Genomic DNA, 13126 nt, shown 5'->3' with positions numbered 1-13126 from the left:
ACTAACCTTTTCCTCTGCTCCGCTCGCATCCACCGTCACTTTTCTGCCACTCGTTCTTTCCCACTCGCTACACAAACATACTAAGCTCTGCCCTATTCCTTAACAGAGTTACGCTACCAATAGTTTCCCAGGCAACGACATAGAGGTTGACTCATGTATCTCAACAGTGCTGCACAGAGACTCCTTAACACTATTGATTTCCGAATTAATAGATTTTTGGCATTAAAAAACATTTTTTTTAGTCTGGCGGGGGTTCTCATTGTGATCATTATAGGAGATTCAGTAAACTTATTCAGTAAATGTTCAGTAAACGTTGAATACAGTTAGACCTAGCAGTCCCTATTAGGCTGGGCGAGTTCAAAGTTGTGAAAACAATGGGGGTGTTTTGAATACACCGTTTTCACAGGTAATTTGTTGGTCTGTCCCTCCTGCCACAGGAAATAATGGATTAATCCTGAAAGGCTACTGATATAACACTTTTCTCCTTATGAAAGTAACACGGAGATTATTTGACCAATGAGAATTTAGTCAGACGAGAGCATATTGACCAACTAATCAACCAGTCGACCAGGAGACTACAGCCCTACTGTATATATGTCAAACAGTCAGTCCTCTATACAGACAGCTAGGCTGGGAAACTATGTTTGGTTTAGTCACTGTATTTACAACCAGTGAGACATCACATTGGTACTAAATAACATGAGAAAGTTTCTCTAGCACAGAGACACTGAAGAACCATGTGACCAGAACCCAAACCCAGGATACAGAGGCTGAGTGACTGTAGTGTTGATGGTGTGGAGGTGGATCAGTGTGTCAGAGGAGACTCTGTAGAAGGACAGAGTGCCAGCAGGACAGTCCACATACACTGCTACTCTGTTAGAGACAGAAGTGGAGGAGGAGAAGGAGGAGGAGGGGATGACTGTTTTTCTGTTATTGTGCCAGACACAGTAACCATCATCAGAGCAGTGCAGACACCAGGACTGATTATTCCCTCCAAACACAGAGTCATCATTGTCTCTTCTCCTTCTGATCCCTCTGTAACTCACTGATATATCAACCCTTCCTCTCCACTCGACCTCCCAGTAACAGCGACCAGTCAGACCATCTCTACACAGCAGCTGAGGCTTGTAATCAAATCTGTCTGGGTGGTCGGGATATGACTGATCCTTCTTCACATGTGTCACCTTCCTGTTGTTGTCAGACAGTTTGAGCTCTTTGTTTACTGTGTTTGGATCCAGTGTGAGTTCACAGAAATCTGATGGAGAGAATGAGATTCAGTTATTGATTTACCAATCTATCATCTGATGATGATGATGACATTATCTGCATCCTCAGTGGGATGCTAATCAGTGATGTCACAGTTTGAAGTTTGCTTTGTTTTCATGAATCAAATGAAAAACACACTTACACTTCCCCAGACCTGGTTTCAACCATTGGACTCCGGCAGGCTGCAGCCTGAAAGGAGGAGGGGGTCAGAGCAGCACGTTCTCTTTCAGCATGCAAACATGAACGTTACATCACTCTAGTCTACTGTTTTATTATTCTGTTCAAATGTGGTGTTGGACTTTGATAGAGTTTTATCCAATCTGAATACAGTATCTCAATCCTTCTGAAACCCTGATTAAATCTGATCAGGTTTAACTTTCAACATTCACAGGAAACTTCAGTTAGAAATAACAAAAACTCAAAGTTGAGATCTGTGATCAGCTCTGACAGAGAAAATGCTTCCAGCTCTACCTCCTCAATCAGACATTGTCTTTTCATACCTGAGAGTGTCCAGTCTCCAGTGTGGCTCCTCCAGTCCAGCAGACAGCAGCTTCTCTCCTGAGTCTCCTGGATGATTGTAGCTCAGATCCAACTCTTTCAGATGGGAGGGGTTGGAGCTCAGAGCTGAGGCCAGAGAAGCACAGCCTTCCTCTGTGATCAGACATCCTGACAGCCTGCAAACACACAAAACAACATATTTCAGACAGTCAGAGAGTACTCCTGTGTGCAGTCAGATACAAAAGCAAACTGTCTCCAAACTAACTAACTAAAAGATGAACTGAATCAGGGAGTTCTGAAAGTTGAGCATCCAGCAAGATGGGAAAAGTCAACAGCTGAGGGATGATTCAGCAGCATGTTTTACCTCCTCATTGTGATCTAAATGTTAAAAACCTTCAAATGCGTTTATGAAGAGTGAAGCTTTTGCCAAGAGGAAGAATAAAGACGTACTTTTTGCAGTGTGCTGTATGCACTTTTCAGGTTTGGTATGTTGACATTATTTAAAACTACATACAAAGACACATTTAGGATAATTCTTAAAAATCATCTGTGGTATTTAATAATTCAACAAAAAAGCAAAAACAAAAGATGTTGAAAAATCATCATGGAAAGCACTTTTCTACTGCTGAAGTTTAGTAAAAACTGGTTTGACAAAACATATTAGCAGAGACAATCTTACACAGGTTTAATGTTTATCCTCTAATGTCATTTAGATTTTTAATTGTCATCTGTTGAACAAGTTGATGAGTCTTGACCTGAGTGTTTCCAGTGCACAGTGTGGACTCTCCAGCCCAACAGACAGCAGATTCACTCCAGAATTCTGCAGGTTGTTGTTACTGAGGTCCAGCTCTCTCAGACTAGAGGACTGGGAGCTCAGAACTGATGACAGAGCTGCACAGCTTCTTTCTGAGAGGTTACAGCCACTCAGCCTGGAGAGGAAATAAAAAGGAAAAAGACAAGCAAGTAAGTTATTTATTTTTCTGTCCTGTTGAAAAGACAAGAGAATATTTTGATAAAGATGAATAAATCCAACTATCTGTGCACTTACAGAGCCTTATTTGAAGCTTTGATCACTGGCAGCAGCCTCAGTAGAGCATCCTCTGAAGCAGAGTATTTCTTCAGGTCAAACACGTCCAGATCTTTTTCTGATGACAGTAAGATGAAGATCAGAGCTGACCACTGAGCAGGAGACAGTTCATCTGTGGAGAGATTTCCTGATCTCAGGTACCATTGGATCCCCTCCACTAGAGAACGATCATTCAGTTCATTCAGACAGTGGAACAGATTGATGCTTCTCTCTGCAGACAGATTCTCACTGATCTTGTTCTTGATGTACTTGACTGTTTTATGATTGGTCCGTGAGCTACTTCCTGTCTGTTTCAGCAGACCTCGTAGGAGACTCTGATTGGTCTGCAGTGAAAAACCCAGGAGGAAGCGGAGGAACAAGTCTAGGTGTCCATTTGGACTCTGCAAGGCCTTATCCACAGCGCTCTGGTAGAAGAGTATGGAGTTGTTTCTTGTTGTTTGAGACTTCTGGGATGTTGTTTCTTCTTCTTCCAGCAGACTGACTCCAGAATTGATGAATGTCAGATGGACATGAAGAGCAGCCAGAAACTCCTGAACACTCAGGTGGACGAAGCAGAACACCTTGTCCTGGTACAGCCCTCTCTCCTCTTTAAAGATCTGTGTGAAAACTCCTGAGCACACTGAGGCTGCTCTGATATCGATGCCACACTCTGTCAGGTCTGATTCATAGAAGATCAGGTTGCCTTTCTGCAGCTGCTCAAAAGCCAGCTTTCCCAGAGACTCGATCATCTTCCTGCTCTTTTTATTCCAGAGTGGATCTGTCTCAGCTCTTCCATCATACTTGACATTCTTCAGTTTGGACTGAACCACCAGGAAATGGATGTACATCTCAGTCAGGGTCTTGGGCAGCTCTCTGTCCTCTCTGCTTTTCAACATATCCTGCAGAACTGTAGCAGTGATCCAGCAGAAGACTGGGATGTGGCACATGATGTGGAGGCTTTGTGATGTCTTGATGTGGGAGATGATGGTGCTGGCCTGCTCCTCATCTCTGAATCTCTTCCTGAAGTACTCCTCCTTCAGTGGGTCAGTGAAACCTCTGACCTCTGTCACCCTGTCAACACAGTCAGGAGGGATCTGATTGGCTGCTGCAGGTCGTGTGGTTATCCAGAGGCGAGCAGAGGGAAGCAGGTTCCCCCTGATAAGGTTTGTCAGCAGCACATCCACTGAGGTGGACTCTGTAATATCAGTCAGGATCTCATTGTTGTGGAAGTCCAGAGGAAGTCGACACTCATCTAGACCGTCAAAGATGAACAGAACCTGGAACTCTTCAAACCTGCAGATTCCTGCTTCTTTGGTTTCAGTAAAGAAGTGATGAACAAGTTCCACCAAGCTGTACTTTTTCTCTTTCAGCACATTCAGCTCTCTGAAAGCGAATGGAAATGTGAACTGTATGTCCTGGTTGGCTTTGTCTTCAGCCCAGTCCAAAGTGAACTTCTGCGTTAAGACTGTTTTCCCAATGCCAGCCACTCCCTTTGTCATCATTGTTCTGATTGGCTGATCTCTTCCAGGTGAGGCTTTAAAGACATCTGCTTGTCTGATTGTTGTTTCTGGTCTGTCTGGTTTCCTGGATGCTGTTTCAATCTGTCTGACCTCATGTTCATCATTGACCCCTGCAGTTCCTCCCTCTGTGATGTAGAGTTCTGTGTAGATCTGATTCAGAAGGGTTGGGTTTCCTGCTTTAGCAATCCCCTCAAACACACACTGGAACTTCTTCTTCAGGTTAGACTTGAGTTTATGTCGGCACTCTGCAGCACGAGTTCCTGAATGAACAAACAACAAATAAGACTAACTAATAAAGTATAAAGTAAACATTTAATTCCCCTAAAGAATGCATATGTGAACATATATTCCACCATCTTGTGACATCAGTAAATATCTAATGTTAAATCTTCATATATATATATATCCTCTTACTTCTCTGCAGATGGTCAGCCATCTCTTCCTGCTTCATTCTCCTCAGGAAGTGCAGTGTGATCTTCAGAAATGCCTCTTTGCTGCTCCTCCTCTGCTCTTCCTCCTCACCGTCCAACACCTTCTCATCCTCCCTCTGAATCTCTAAGCATTCTGGGTAATCTGGACTTAAAACCGTCTGTATTTTCTTCAGCTCATTCTTCACAAAAGTGACAATGCTCTCCTCCAGCAGCTGGAACAGAAAGATAAACTGAACATTTAATTTTAACTGGTTGAACACAACATGTGATTCATCTGTCAGTCTGAAGGCTTGCTAGTCTAAACAGAGCAGCATGGATACTGTTGGGACATCAATGGTACTCTAGTATTTAATAATAAAAGGTGTGTTTGTACATGTACACACCATAAATATGGAGCCCAGGCCTGTTGGATGCTGCTGGGAAGACTGATCATTGGGAACCTCTGAGCTCTCTTGGTCCATTCTATGGAGAAAACATCATATTTAAGGACATTTAATGACTCAACACTGCTCATGATACGATATGAAATACTTTATTAGTCTCCCAGGGGGGGAAACTGAGTGCATATAGGACAGACAACAGGATGTGTATGCTTTCATACACATCCTGCGGCAGTACAAAATAAGGGGAGAGTACAGCACCATAATTAATAGTGTAAACATCAATATGACCATACTCGTATATTAGTTGTTATATATGATATCAACATATTCATGGATGCCAGCATTACCACGATCCATAGTACATCCACCATCCTAGTCATCAACATCAAATCATCATCGTCGTCATCAACAGTGACAGTCAACAACAATGTTCATTCAAATGTTCAAAACTTCACCGCAGCGGGTACAAAGGACTTCCTGAATCTCTCTGAGGAGCACCTGGGTATAACAAGCCTGTTGCTAAAAGAGCTCTTCAGTTCACAAGAAACATAGTACATTGGATGGTCCTCATTTTGCATAATAATCTTGAGCTTCCTACCCATACTTTGCTCCATGATCATTTCTAGCAAGTCAGGAGTCAAGCCAATAATGGATCCTGCCTTCCTGATCAGTTTATTGATCTTGTTCCTGTCCTCTCAGCTTAAATTGCACTCCAACAGAAAACGGCATAAAATAGGACACTTACTAAAATGCTTAAAACACGTGTAGGAGTGACCTGCTGACATCAAAATACTGCAGCTTATTGAGGAAAAACAGCCTGAACTGAGCCCTTTTAAAGATGGCACTGGTTTCACTCATTCCAGTCCATCCTATCATCCACAAGGACACCAATGTACTTTCAAGAGGAAACCACCTCATTGGCCTCATCTTTAATCAGGACAGGGATCACTGCAGCCTTTTTCCTTTCTAAAATCATTAATAAGCTCTTTGGTCTTACTTATATTTAAAATTAGGTGGTTTTCATCACACCATATGACAAAACCATCTAGGTAGGAAAAAACCATCTAGGGGGGCATCTTGCTGCTAATTAGCTTTTTCTATGAGTCACGTTTCCAGTCACTGCAGTACAGGCTTGTGGTGCTGGTAGGCCTCACTCATGTAGTACTGAGGTCATAAAAATGTTGAAATGTAGCAATAACCTACTATATCGACAAAGAATTTGTCCCAGTGATTTAACAGTATCCATTAGCCACTGCTCATTGTTTATCGCAGAAGAAAAACAAGAATATTTGCAGAAAAATGCAAGCAGAGGTGAGAGCAAGCACCAAAGCGTCTGCATTGTAAGACAGCAGGAAGTTCTCTTATAGTGCAAACACAACAGAATAACATTATTCCTGGATAAAACACTGAGAGGAACATGTTTAATGTTAAAGTCTGAATACAGATGATAACTTTCTTTGTCAGAAACACCTTTCTGTCAAGTTTAAGTTGATACCTTCCAGCGTTAAAACGTAGTGGTGGTTCCATGGACCAGTTACTCTTCATGGACACACAGCTGGGGTCAGAAGAGTCTGGTCTCTGCTGATGGATCCTGAAACAACAAAAGGCAAATTAAATATAGTTTAAACCCTAAAAATGTTGAATTTTGACCAGAATGTCAACACTCCCTCCTTCCCTGCCCTCTGCTAGCACAGTGCTGTGGTTGTTAGGGTCATTGAGGACCAAAGGGCTTACAATATTTGTTTTGGGGGAATTAGATTGGTTCTGTGGTCATGACATTTCAATCCCATGGTGTGTCTAGATTGGCAGCTTTGGCTATATTACGTGACCCCAAGCTACACCAGTGTACATATTTGTATATCCATACATGATGTATGTTGTATTTATGATGTCTCAATAAAATAAATAAATAAATAAAATAAAATACAATTTTTAAAAAATGAGTATGAAGTGCTTCACAATGATGGGAGAGGAAGCTCCATGAAGCAGTTGTTGAGCACAGTTGAGCACATGTTGAGTGTCTTATATGTTTTAATATGGATAACATATTTGTCAGAAATGCCTTTCCGTCAAGTTTAAGTGGATACCTTTCAGCGTTAAAACGTAGTGGTGGTTCCATGGACCAGTCACTCTTCATGGACACGCAGCTGGGGGCAGGAGAGTCTAGTTTCTTCTGATGGATCCTGACACAACAAAAGACAAATTAAAGATAGTTTAAACCTGAAAAATGTTGAATTTTGACCAGAATGTCACTTGTTGAAATCTAAGTACCGGACAGATCATCTGTAAGAGAACAATGGAGGAGTAGTTCTTATTCTCTCAGATTCAACATGTTGATCGTTTCAGTCCCAACTATCAACTGTCTAGTTCAGTAATCTGTCAGTGGGGTTTTGCTTGACTACAGAGTTGTTGTTACAGTTGTTTAATGGGGGATGTGCTATCGGACAGTCATTAGTGGGAAATACGAGTATCTTCTTTGGCAGTAAAAATTCTGCTTTGGTCTTTAATTAGATTTACATTTCATGAGATTTTACAGTTTCAGTTATAATACCTAATATATGTTATAGTGTACCACCCTCCTGGCCTGTACTCTATTTCTCAAGAGTTTTTCTCAAGAGTTTTTCTCAAGTTTAGTCCTTAATACCAGTAATGTTATTATGATAGGTGACTTTAATATTCATGTGGACATCAATAATGATAGTTTAGGCACTGTGATTTTCTTTCATTATTAGACTCAATTGGCTTCTCTCAGAGGTTAAATAAACCCACTCACTGTCTTAACCACAGCCTCGTCCTTCTTCTGACATAAGGCATTGAAATTGAACATTTAATAGTCTTTCCACAAAATCCTATTTTATCAGACCATTACTTTTGAATTCCTATTACTGGACTAGACGCCATTAGACAAAAATGTCTTCACTAGATGTCTATCTGATAGTGCTGTAGCTAAATTTAAGGAAGCAATTCCATCAGCATTGAATTCAATGCACTGTCTCAATACTATGGAGGACTCTTATGCTAACTTTAGTCCCTCCCAAATTGATCATCTTGTTGATAGTGCTGCAGACTCACTGTGAATACCACTAGACTCCATTGCCCCTTTAAAAAAGAAGATAATACAACATATAGCTATAGCTCACAGTAGAAATGGCATCATGAGTTTTAATGATAAACTCTAACTATTAGGGACAAAATTCATCACCTCCTGCCCTCAGCAGGCACTGATTTATCCCTAAACACAGGAACCTTAGAAACAGGTGTAAAACCTGATATATATTTAGACTGTTTTTCTACTATTGACCTTCCTGAACTAACTTTAGTGATTTCTTCATCTAAACTATCAACCTGTCTCTTAGACCCCATCTCAACTAGGCTGCTTAAGGAAGTCTTACCTTTAGTTAGGACCTCTTTACTAGATATGATCAATCTGTCTTTAATAACAGGCAATGTACCACAGTCCTTAAAAGTAGCTGTAATTAAACCTCTTTTTAAAAAGCCTACTCTTGATTCAAGTGTTTTAGCCAACTAAATACCTATATCTAACCCTCCCTTTCTCTCTAAATCCTTGAGAAAGCAGTCATCAATCAGTTGCGTGACTTACTAAATAACAATAGTTTATGTGTCAGACAAAGGACTTCTCTCTGTACTTGTCTTGTTAGACATTAATGCTGCATTTCACACCATTGACCATCACATCCTAATACAGAGACTGGAACATTTAATTGGCATTAAAGGAACTGTATTAAGCTGGTTTAAATCCTATTTATCAGATCGCTTTCAGTTTGTACACGTTAAAGCTATAATATATAACTATTCTGCATTAAAATGTCTAAAAACAACTAGACCCATTTTATATATTTTGTTGAGTTGTGTACTTACATTATCCCAGATGTTTCCAACAATTTTCAAACCCAGAGAAATCTGTATTTAATCAAAGTAACTGACCGTTTCATTTGGTCGCATGTCAATGGCGTCATACCTCCTCTACCAAAGAATAGAGTGCACAAGATGCATGTGTCGGCGTTGTGTTTGTCCGCTACAAATGCGTCTACCAAAGAGTAACTCTCACACATACAAGATAATACATCAGCGTTGTGGTTGTTTGACAGAAACTGTTATAAATTTACTTTTATTCAGTTTTAAGCCACATCTTCATGATAAAGTTTGGTCATTTAAACTCTATCTTTTAACCAGGTGAAGGATTTTAGTCATTTAGCAGGAGCTCGGCTAACAGCCCCTCCAGGAAGTCTGGTGCTCGCTGAACGTTGTCTGATTTTAATATGCGTGTACGTTTGTTTTTGGAAAGGAGGAGACTTCTGCGGATAATTTGGCTCCCAGTAGAAACCTGCCAAACAACTGGATCTTAAGTTATAAGAGAAATAAACTGAGTAAATTTTGAGAGCAGCTCAGCTCCTACCAGACGTCCTGTGCCCGCTGAAAAGCATCAGAGAAACACTGACTTTTTATGTCAAACTGCTTTTTTCAGTGTTTTTACCTGTAATCCGTTTGTTTTGGAGAGGATAAGACCTCTGCGGATAATTCGGCTACTGGTAAAAACATCCTGAACGACGAACGATGGGTAATCCTATCCTTTATATTCTTCATATGGTTTCATCAACAGATTTGTTCTGCTGCTCTAGTTTTCTTTCTTTTTGCAACACAGTATCGTCTTTTCGACAATCAACTATTCTGGGCTGCTTATGTAATCTGTGCACGTGCACACTTCAAGTTTATTCCAGCCTGGCTGGACCTAGCGTTGACTAAACATGGCTAGGCTGCGTTAATGGAATGGCTTGACTCAAGTGAAAGTTGACGTTAATTCTAGTCAGGCTTTTTCAAGTAAGCGCAGCTTTCTTTAGCTGCGTTAATGGAACACCCCTCATGACAGAATCCCCGTCACTTCACCTCAATCTGAGTTTGAACGATCCGCTGCCTTTATAGCATCCAAAGAGGCTGAATAGTTCAATACCTCAATATTTAGATCACATCCTCGGCCACGACAGCCCCACAATGTTCAGAAATTTCAGCATCTCAGAGTGTATCTCATCAACTCCTTGTTTTTAACTCCCCCTTAGTGACCTCGATCAGAGAAATGAAGACATGTTCTCCCCGTGCTCCTTCTGTGGGCACAGAATCTGCAGTGCTTCTGGTCTCCTGATACCTGTCTACTGCTTCAGCATCTCCTCATCAACAAATGTTCAAAAGCCTAAAACATACAGTGACATTATCTTTTCTTACTCTCCATGTGTTTTGGAAAGAGGAGGTGGATCCATGGTCCTATCAGGGTCTATGGACGCACAGCTGGAGTCAGGAGAGTCTAGTCTCTGCTACTGGATCCTGATACAAACACAACACTGATGAATTCATAACTGAATAACATTCTTTTTGGATAAATTAATGATAAAGAACATGTTTAATATTAAAACTTTGAATACAGATAATACATTTCTTTGTCACAAATGCTTTTCTGTCAGGCTTAAGTTGATACCTTCTAGTGTTAAAATGTTTAGGTTTATCCATGGACTTTTCATGGACACAGCTGGGAAAGAGGAGGTGGATCCATGGTCCTATTGATCTCTACGGACACACAGCTGGGATCAGGAGATTCTGGTCTCTGCTGTGCAGGATTTCAGGAACAACTTCATCTACTTCCAACGTCTGTGGAGAAGAAAACAGTCTGAAGTCAAAACTCAAGCATCACTTTGTTGTTGTTCATGGTGGTGTAGGATATTATTTTCTACAGTCTCTCTGTATCTGTCTTGTAAGTAATCTATATGCAGAGTTGGCTTGGTGGGCCACCAGGCCAACGAGAACCCCTGCCAGGACAAAAAATATTTGTTTTAATGTCAAAAATAACGCCCAATATCCAATCATTTGTAAATAAATAGCGCTTGGGAGCCTCTGAGCAGCGCTGTTTCAAAATGTGAGTTAACGTCGGATAACCAACTTCAGACTGACTTCAGCACAGAGAAACACATCTGCAACAATATAAAACATGAAAACATAAAAGTTGTTGATGGATTATCATTAACATTGAAAAGCAACACATTCACACATTACTATATGTCACCATCATCTCTCCTGCTGTTGGAGCAGTTATTGATCCTGAACACAAACTGTTAACAGATCTGATCTGAAGACAAACACAAGATATTCACACAAACACTTTCAACAACCGAGCGACTCATTAAACTAACAGTGAGAGCAGAGAGGACTCATTAAACACTGAAAACTGTCAGTTATGACCTTACCAAACGGAGAATAATGACTGCGACATGGCGGTGAAGAAAACAAAGTAAAATGGGAGGGGCAGGGGAGGGAGAGAGAGAGAGAGAGAGAGAGAGAGAGAGAGAGAGAGAGAGAGAGAGAGACAGAGAGAGAGAGACAGAGAGAGAGAGAGAGACAGAGAGAGAGAGAGAGAGAGACAGAGAGAGAGAGAGAGAGAGAGAGAGAGAGAGAGAGAGAGAGAGAGAGTACCTGGAAACACTGTGAGCCCTTTTACACTAAAATATCATCATCATCAACTTGTGTAGCAAAAACAGTCTGGCATTACTTTAAGTTTCTTTTTTTCATGTGACATATTCAGATGGTTTCTTTATCATCCAACTAAATAGCAAAAATTCTCTTTCTCATATATAACAATTCCTACATTTTTTAAAGTTGTGGCCTACTTTTAATATGTGGAAATTAGGAAATTATTTCTACATCTTATTCTGTTGTATGATTACAGGCTCATTTACATTTCACTTAGTTGAGCGTGAGTTTTTGCTGTTTCTTAAACAGATGTTTTCCACAGATACTTGATATCACCGTTTCATCTCCTTTCTTATGAAGTAGCTGCTTAATTCATGGTTCTGATTATGTTGCTCGTATTTAACAACCCCGCCTCTTTCACATGAACGCACCCGTAGCTGGATATGGAAAACCCGCGGTTGTCTGAGAAGGTTGATGACCAGCTTCGTAGTTCTGGTTATCTGGACGGCCAGTGTTAGGTTCGGTGAAGCCAGATAACGACATGATATCCTGAGTATGTTGAATTTGCTTCGTAGTATTACACCCCCCTGGACATGTAGACTTTGCTGGCATAAACAAGTACTAAAACACAAAGTTCAAGTAGCCTCATAATTACCTATTTAAAAATTTTATTTTTAAATTTTATTCTCATAACTGGACTATCAGAAGATAATGTTTTTACATGTATATGTATGTTTTGCATGTTATGACTTGTATGTTTTCACAATTTTAATTCTAATCGTTAAAATATCTCAAAAAATGATTCCAACTCTGAATTGTAAAAGATGCATCACAGAGGAGGTGCATTCCTGTCTTTTAAATGTATTTTACTGAAGTATTTTTAAAAAGTGAACGGACTTTATGAAAAACCCACAACCAACTTCAGACTGACTTCAGCGCCGATCGAGCATGAACAGACCAGAATCTTTGAAGCGTTATAAATGTTTTAACTTCTCTGCTTTTAAACATTCACATGAAACTTATGGTGACAGCAAAGAGGAGGAGGTCTGAAACACCGAAACAGTCGGAGAAAGACGAAGAAAGACAACGCAGAAAATCCTCTGAGTCATAGTTACAGGAAACGACTTGAGCCAGGAAATAACCGCATAAAGTCAGAGAGACGGGAGCGGCCAGATAGTTATATGGAAGCCCATTTCCGCCACTGTGATGAAAAAAAAAGATCCTGTAAGTCATTATGATGAGAAACAATCTCAAAATAATGACTTAGTATCTCATAATAATGAGATATCTCCTTAATATCTATAATGAGATATATCCATAATATCTCATAATTATCCTTTTGCTGTAAAAAATAATTCCTTATGTAGCGACTACTGGCAACAATGTAAAAGTTGCTGAGAGGCTGAGGTTGGGCCTTGTTTGCCGTTTGTCTGACACGCTACCAAAAAGATTCGCCGAGATCAAAAAAATAAGTTTAATAACTTTTAT

General features: G+C 40.4%; 1 protein-coding gene across 1 annotated transcript; it reads right to left on the bottom strand.

Moving 5' to 3' along the window:
• Positions 1-513: 513 nt before the first annotated feature.
• Positions 514-10742, bottom strand: LOC121886190 (NLR family CARD domain-containing protein 3-like). Its single transcript, XM_042396130.1, has 11 exons — positions 10653-10742; positions 10403-10501; positions 7252-7347; positions 6660-6755; positions 5165-5243; positions 4765-4993; positions 2813-4610; positions 2520-2693; positions 1767-1940; positions 1409-1455; positions 514-1255 (listed from the first exon to the last, which is right to left on the bottom strand). Exons 2-11 carry the CDS (start codon positions 10435-10437, stop codon positions 714-716), a joined length of 3270 nt encoding a protein of 1089 aa, XP_042252064.1. The 5' UTR covers positions 10438-10501; positions 10653-10742; the 3' UTR covers positions 514-713.
• Positions 10743-13126: the final 2384 nt, after the last annotated feature.

This window comes from Thunnus maccoyii, chromosome 19, assembly GCF_910596095.1.
Source record: "Thunnus maccoyii chromosome 19, fThuMac1.1, whole genome shotgun sequence".
NCBI classification, from domain to species: Eukaryota; Metazoa; Chordata; class Actinopteri; order Scombriformes; family Scombridae; genus Thunnus; species Thunnus maccoyii.
The sequence above is the reverse complement of the archived record's forward strand: the minus strand, read 5'-3'. Positions and strand labels throughout refer to the sequence as shown.

Coding starts and splice junctions, on each gene's coding strand:
- LOC121886190 (XM_042396130.1), bottom strand. CDS start 10,437: ATGGATCCACCTCCTCTTTCCAAAACACATGGAGA. Junction 4,994..5,164: donor GCCTGGGCTCCATATTTATG/GTGTGTACATGT, acceptor TTTCTGTTCCAG/CTGCTGGAGGAGAGCATTGT. Junction 4,611..4,764: donor GGCTGACCATCTGCAGAGAA/GTAAGAGGATAT, acceptor TTGTTCATTCAG/GAACTCGTGCTGCAGAGTGC.